Here is an 8,005-nt window from a genome sequence, read left to right on the forward strand (position 1 = left end):
TAAAAGTAGAGTAGCCTATAGGCCTACAAATACTCAAATGCATTTACATGGGTGTGATGGAGTGATGGAGTGAGGTCTTATATATATATATATATATATATATATATATATATATATATATATATATATATATATATATATATATCACACTTATTTTGGAATTATATGTTCACAATAAACTAATGTTTAATTTCCCCATTTTTCCTCTTAGATGTCTTAGACAGAATCTGTTTTTGATCCAGTTCCTTAATTGGACAATTACTGTTTCAGTGTTGCAATACAGTCGTATAATTATAGTTTATTTATGAAGCAGCGGGCATAGCTTGCAGCTGCTTGAAAGTCATTCCTTCTCATTTCACTCAATCATGTCGCTGATTGATCTCCCAGCAGTCCTTTATAATCTAGAAATACAGAATATATAATTTAAAATTTTATTTTGCACGTTTAAATAAGTTAACTTTTACAAATGTTTATAAGTACATATCTATCTATCTATCTATCTATCTATCTATCTATCTATCTATCTATCTATCTATCTATCTATCTATCTATCTATCTATCTATCTATCTATCTATCTATCTATCTATCTATCTATCCATCTATCTATCTATCTATCTATCTATCTATCTATCTATCTATCTATCTATCTATCTATCTATCTATCTATCTATCTATCTATCTATCTATCTATCTATCTATCTATCTATTCGAAATTCAAAATATTCAAAATATTCAAAATATTACCCAGACCGATGTATTATAAGAGGAAATAGGCCCAATTCATACTTTTGCACTATAGTCTACTCAGCTGTCTAATTTTACCCCCTTACATACGCAAGCAGCGTGCTATGTAATTTAAAAAACTCGAACAGCTCAGCAAGCGAAAAATATCCACAAATAGTTTTCTGGAGCCTACTACGTGAACGAAAGTAAGAGCATTTTAGAACTGGTTTGAGAAGAGTCTTTCGAGTAGGCTCCTGTTGACCCCCCCCCCCCCCCCCAAAAAAATTGTTAAATCGTAAAAATGTTCTTATTGCTGTAATAAGAATAATTTTCTTCAGGCATTCCCTGTTAACGTGTGCGTTTATCTGACTGATGGGTGAATGTCATTGATGTGTTTGTCATGTAAATGCGAGTTCTTTGAAAGGCCACTCGCTACGCCCAAGTTGCTGCTGTAGATCTCATTCTATTGGTGCACTTTTGGTCACATGATCTGTCACTTGGTTGATATGTAGCCGGATAGACGTTCTGAGGTTTGACATACTGCTAAGAGGTTGTAGGGCATTTGGACAACACGCTGGCGTTTTTTGACCCCATTTAATTACGGGTGGTCAAACAAAAATGAATTCATACTTAGATTACACAGTTTATAACCGTGGAACTAACCCAATAAATGCAAAGGTTGGATGTTGTTCTTTGGATCAGGAATACATGCAAAATGCTTGTGCAAGCACTAATAGTTGCATTGCTGAGGGGCGGCCAATTGGAGGGAACTCGTTTACACCGGCGTTACATGAAACTCAAGGCATGAACTATGCGCATCAACCACCCCAGCCATACCACATTAATTTGGATCTTGTTACAACAGGACAGGCAAACTACGGAAAGCAGGGCCGCGCTCACTTGGAATATGGCCATCAGAACATTCTGAGTCAAGGAGAAGACTTTATGTATCTCCAGTCCCCTGGCTTTTCTGTTGCAAACGTCGGACCCAACACTGGGACACTCGGCGAGTCTAACTGTAGACCAGGACCAGTCACAGTTTGTCAATATCCAACATATCCCTATGGAGAGAAAGAGCAACAGCATAATTATAACGCATATAGTAAATACTCCGGCCTGACGTATAATGACAGTGACTCAAAGAAGAACCCTAATCTAGCACCAACTTTCGACTGGATGAAAGTAAAGAGGAATCCGCCTAAAACAGGTCAGTAAACCATCTTTATTCTAATGAACAAGAAGATCTCAGAGATGTCAAAGAGGCCTGCATGTCGAATTTTGAATATGAGGATTTATATATCCTGTTGAATTACAACATGAGTTCCTTATTTATTCCTATTAATCATTTTTTTCCTTACAGTCAAAGTCACTGAATATGGACTCCACGGCCAGCAAAACATTATTCGCACCAATTTCACCACGAAGCAGCTCACCGAACTTGAAAAGGAGTTCCATTTTAACAAATACCTTACCAGGGCACGACGTGTCGAAGTGGCCGCTACGCTTGAACTCAACGAGACCCAGGTTAAAATTTGGTTTCAGAATCGCAGAATGAAACAGAAGAAACGCGAGAAAGAAGGATCTGTCCCGAACATAAATCGAGCTGCGGATTGCGCTGCTGGACAAAGCACAAACAACTCAACTACCTCAACGCCATCTGGATCTCCAATCTCAGACACTTCAGTCGCAAACTAAGGACAGTATGTTTTATGTCACTGTGGCAAACGAATCTGCAATTCCAAGTTCCAACATTCTGTTGCTGAGGACGTCCACGTAACTTATTGTTTAGATTTAGACCAAATTTTAAAATCTTGCAGTTTTGCCACCCTGTTTCTCTTATCTAACAGTTTGTGAATTTTGGAAACATATTTCCTCCAACTTAATGCACGTCGCTAGTTTCGAAGATTTTTTTTTTTCAAATGCCTAAGCATTTGGAACTATATAAATATGATGTAATGCATTTAAATCCACATTACTGTCGTCTGCCAGGGAAAGGGCAGTCTAATTTGCACTAGAAATGTATACTTCTGGGGGAAAAAAGGTCGTGTATTCATATGTATACAGTAATCATTAGACCTGTTAAGTAATAATAACTGAATAAAAGTGTTTTATTTTTCTGAAATGAGTTTCCATGAATCAAACGAGAACAAGTGATTTTGTCACTGTGTTGATTCTCTTTTAATTAGAAGCTTCTGTATGTTTGTAGGAGCATGTTCTTTGTTAAGGGACATTAAGGGACATTACAACACAATAGGGCTCATTTAAATTGGTGTTAACCCCAGTATGTATAGTTTGACAAGAGGAATGTTGCAGTACACACCGGGTGGCTTCCTATGACCTTTTCACCTCCCAGTACCTTCAGGCTTTCTAAACATGTAAACACTCCTGCCCACTACCACAACCACTGACTGGTTTTGCAGTTTTACTAATACTTAAATTCTTCAGTCTAATTAAAAATACGTTGTGTAATATGTCCATGGTAGCATGCGCCCAAACCATTTAATAACCAATATCACCAAGTGATATGAATTTTCAAAAGAAATTTGCATGAACATTGCTCACTGTAAACCAGATTTCTTGTTGGGCAGGATTAAGCACTGAAGTATCATATTCTTTGTTAAATAGACAAGGCACACCAATAAACTTACATTTAAACTTCTAAAATCATTACAAAAAAACAAAAACCCAAAGCCCCCCACAATCCCACAACCACCACCACTAATGACATAAAAGCCTAGACAGATCTTGACTGTCACCTCAATCAGCCTCACCTCCAGGTAGAAATCTGTGGATTCTGGGCAGCCCTATTTCATTCCCCAGATCATCTGATGGACTGCTCCAATATTTACTCAGGGTGTTGGGTTTGCACTGTTCTTACCCCTGCAGCAGTACACTGTCAGCACCCACTTCACTGACCAGGTTCATCCAGAGGTCACAGCTAAATTAATTCAATAAGGCCTTGGGCATGTCCAGCAGGACAAGATAAGAGTGTCTGACCAAATGTCTGGGAGCTCTTTATTGTCCCATAATTTTACAGCATTAACATACAGTAAGACAGGCTTGAAATATAAATTGTTTTTCGGAACATTTTATCAATTACAATGTATATTGAACATTTATACATATTTCATTACTTAAAAATGACTGGATGTTCAGACAAAATTATTTAGTACTAGGCTGTGTTGACTAAACATGCAATGTGGAATGTTATAACACTTAAGAATAAAAATGCAATTTTTCACTAGGCTCTATGACATTGTGTCCCTCAACTCTGAGAGGCACAATCTCAACTGGTGGCAGTAGAATGCCAAAACCCCGGTCTCTGTTAAGATCGACTTTAATCTCTGCTCATATAAAAAGCCACTGCTGGGGCTGCAGTTGTCCCGTTTGTTAGATAATGTGAGAAATTATGCAGATGTAAATCCATCTATTGGCCAGCCAGTTACAAAGCATATGCAGGTAATGGTCTATGTGCTTCACTCTTACAACTGCTGTAAGGGTAATTGGCAATTTTCTTTTTCTTTTTTTTTTGCTGTTTGAGTGAATCTGGTCATTAGGGTGTTTTCCCTGCCCTTTTGGATGCATCGCTTGGGGCTCCCACTGGGTCCCCATCTGCATACCTCAGGGCCAGAGCTACGGCCGAACGCAGACGTTCTGCTCATCTGAAAGAAGCGGCATGGTTTTCGTCCTCTTGTCAGCGTGCAGGAACACCTCACGCGCCACAGCAAGTGGGATGAGAAGGGAGGTGCAGAGGATAGCGGGGCACAAGAAGGAAGGAAGGAGAGATCAGCAATGATGAGGTTAAAGCGGGGGGAGGGGGGGAGCGACGAGCAGTGTGGGAGTAGCTGTTACTACGAAGTCATGTGATCAAAGGCCATGCATGCTGGTGTACAGAACCGCTTCTTTTTCGCAGCCTCACACAAATCAGCAGCTGTAAGCATAAACTCACAAGCAGCAGCCCTGCCTTGCTTCTCCCTTCCCCTGCTGCTGGAGCTCACCAGGTGAGTAAAGCAGCAGAGCCCTGCGTCCTCTAAGCCACTGAGCCATCATTCGTTACAAGTGCAGACAGGGACAGGCTACTGTCTAGTACCTATGAGACATCGGGGAGGGCAAGAGTTATGCTGTAGAGGCCACAGTACAGAAAAAGGGGTAATCATTAGCTTTTGCACACTGCATACTGACAGGTGCAGTGTCTATAATGTAAAGGCAGGCAAAATACCTCTCCCTCCTCTCTCTCTCTCTCTCTCTCTCTCTCTCTCTCTCTCTCTCTCTCTCTCTCTCTCTCTCTCTCTCACACACACACACACACACACACACACACACACACACATGCTGGGCATGGTTGTCACAAGGCCTTTTACAAATCAAATGCCTGGCTTGACTTCCTGAGTCTTGTTCAAGTCCTTCTGAAGCGTGTCACTCCACAGGGGTACCTGAGCTCCAAAGGATAAAAAGAGAAGTGTATACACTATTCACTGGCTTTAAAAAAAGTGTCACAGGGCCATTCTGTCTGTCTTCTTGTTTTTGACATTCTGCAAATGGCAAGCACAGAGACTTCATGCAAATAGGCTCCACCTGTTGATGGGAAAATATCAGTTAAACTTCCAGCTCCACTCTCCACAGTCCTCTTCCTCTGGGGTCTACACAACCATCTTCCTGCAAACCAGTAACCATGTTCTTATGGCATGCCACCAATGCATTACTTTATTAGCTATGGAAATAATAGTGGCTTTTTATTGCAGAAGTCAGAGCATGGCCTGTGAGAAGTAGACATGTAATGTGTAGGTTAGTAAAAACAGTTGTGCAAAGTAAAATGCTTGTTTGCTGCAATACTGTAACATTTAGGTGTAGTGAAGGAATGATACTGGACCTTGACGAAGGTGCTTTGCTGTTGCTAAATTATGTACCCATTCAAATTCTGGTTTATTCACAGAGTTTCTCTTTGAGAGTGGCATAGTGCAGCCACCGCTCCATCAATAACTTGATTAAAGAAGCCAGTAGTATGTGGGCTAGAGGGAGACAGATGAAGGGTGACAGCTCATTTTATCAGTGACAAACCGTCTGTCTCTCTGTCTTGCTGGTTGCCTTCATAGCCTCGTCTACCAGGCACTGAAGTCTAAGTGTCTGTACAAACAAATCCTCCTGCTTTAGGCTCTCAGCTCTCCCACAAGCAGGATAAAGACTCCAGTACTGGGAACTGCAGGATTGGAACAACTCATCAATTGTATGCTTGATTCGCAGTGATAACAACTGCTATCAATCTGTACAAAATCCAAAACATTTACAAAAGAGAGTAGTTGTCAAATACTATAATCTTAGCTGAATTAACACGTCCTTTTTTGAAGCAGTTTTTTTTTTTGTACTCTAGGTGTTATAGTTTACCAGTGGCTATTTTACTGTGTGTCTTCATATTCAAAAAAGAGACAAAAGACACTGATGAAACAATCGTGAGTAACAATTACTGTTTTCAACATTGATCAATTATGGGTAAATCCTGTTAAAAGATCTGGACAAATTCCAGTATACAACTGGTTGCTCAGAAGCTGAGCCTGGCTGTTAGGGCTGATTCTGTGTGCCAGCTTTTTGCTGAAGACCTATTCTTTCCCTCAGCCCTGCTTGTTTGAGGATTGGGTGGTGACATGTACTGATACCTTAGAAGTCCCCTTTAGCAGATATTTACAACAAAGCCTCTTAAACACTACCTCAAACATCATCTTAGTTAGGCCTGAAGATTTATCTCTTAAACACTACCTCAAACATCATCTTAGTTAGGCCTGAAGATTTATCTCTTAAACACTACCTCAAACATCATCTTAGTTAGGCCTGAAGATTTATCTTGAAGTGTGGGACAGGAGCTTAATTAGCAGGAACAGCAGATCCAGGTTCAAAAGGTCAAGCCAGTAGCAGGAATGAGCCTAGGGCTTCGAATGCCTTTCAGTTCAGTGATGTGTATCTACACCTTTATTGAGATTAAACAGGGACTGAGAATGAATTTGTTGATTGTGAGTTTCCTTGCTGGAAGGTGCTAACCTTAAACTCCGGACCTGTTCTTGGGCCTTCAAACTGACCCCAGCTCTCGGGAGGGGCGCACTGCTGTGTTACAGTGTGATTTTTGTGGAGGAGGGTGATGTACTCAGATGAGAGAGCTGTGCCCCTCCCCCAAGTGAAGCGCAAATGAAAAGGAATGCCAAGATGAAAAAGCCTGCTTCTCCAGATAAGCAAAGAGAAGAAAAGAACTGGCGAATGGCAAAAGAGCTCTCATGGGGAGATGAGAGGTGCTGATGGCAGTGTTGGTGGTGGGAGATCATAGCAGGTTCTCCTCATCAGCCTGGGACAGTGTTTGATACTGGGTCTTTGTCGCTCTTTCAGCTGTGTATTGTTGGGCGGTGTAATCCTGGGTGGATTACAAAGGCTCCTTCCTTTCATATGGCCTTGCCCAGCAGGCAGGAGGCAGTGCTCATAGAGGGCTGGGAGGCCATATGCTCATTCCTCCATTTTCCTTCACCAGGGACTGTAGCTACAGGGACAGAGAGGAAGAGGTCAAACGGTCATGTCCTCGCCTTGGAATGTTACCCCCTCTATTCCATTCAGATTTGTTTTTCTCCCATTACCGCCCTATCCACCCTATATCTCACTATGCACCTGTCTTGAACACCTCACAGCAATAGTACATCTTTTAACCATTGATTGATTGCTGTAGATTTTGTGCAACAAAGTGCTCTTCAATGTGATCATAATGATGATGCATTTGTAGATTATAACACATATCTGGCACAAGTAATGTAATTTTAACCTGTTTCTAATTGCAAGGTATAGGCTATGTGCATCAGGCTTTTATACATGTCATAGTTACTAGACTATGTAATAAAAACAGCATTTACTGCGAAGGTATTATGGGATAAATCCTGTGGCTCTGAAGTCCATAATTTATTGAGATAGAGCAGTTGAAAATGAACAACAATGGTGATAATATGCAATATAAAGTACTAATCATAAACCAAACCAACCGATTAATATTAAACATTCTTAAACAATATTAAACAAACAATAAGCTTTCAAAGCCTACTTGGTAAAACAGTTTATGACAGAATCCGACAGAATACATGAAAGCTCCCTTCACCTGCTTTGCATGTTGCCTTTGGAACATGAACTCATTTGAATTTGAAAATGTAAAAGCTCTGGTTGAAGTAGCCTAGAAGAACAAGCACACGATAAAGCGATTATTTATTTCCTACCTTTCCTCGTTCTACAATAGACCTTTCATGACCTTTCACCATATTT

The 8,005-nt window shown here is 40.5% G+C and overlaps 1 protein-coding gene across 1 annotated transcript; it reads left to right on the plus strand.

The window, feature by feature from the left end:
• The first annotated feature begins 173 nt into the window (after positions 1-173).
• Positions 174-2,821, plus strand: hoxb1b (homeobox B1b). The gene is made up of 2 exons (XM_027006025.3): positions 174-1,931; positions 2,085-2,821. The coding sequence occupies exons 1-2, from the start codon at positions 1,343-1,345 to the stop codon at positions 2,417-2,419; spliced, it is 924 nt and encodes a 307-aa protein (XP_026861826.3). The 5' UTR covers positions 174-1,342; the 3' UTR covers positions 2,420-2,821.
• Positions 2,822-8,005: the final 5,184 nt, after the last annotated feature.

Source organism: Electrophorus electricus, chromosome 15 (assembly GCF_041902795.1).
Source record: "Electrophorus electricus isolate QZ-2024a chromosome 15, ASM4190279v1, whole genome shotgun sequence".
Lineage (NCBI taxonomy): Eukaryota > Metazoa > Chordata > Actinopteri > Gymnotiformes > Gymnotidae > Electrophorus > Electrophorus electricus.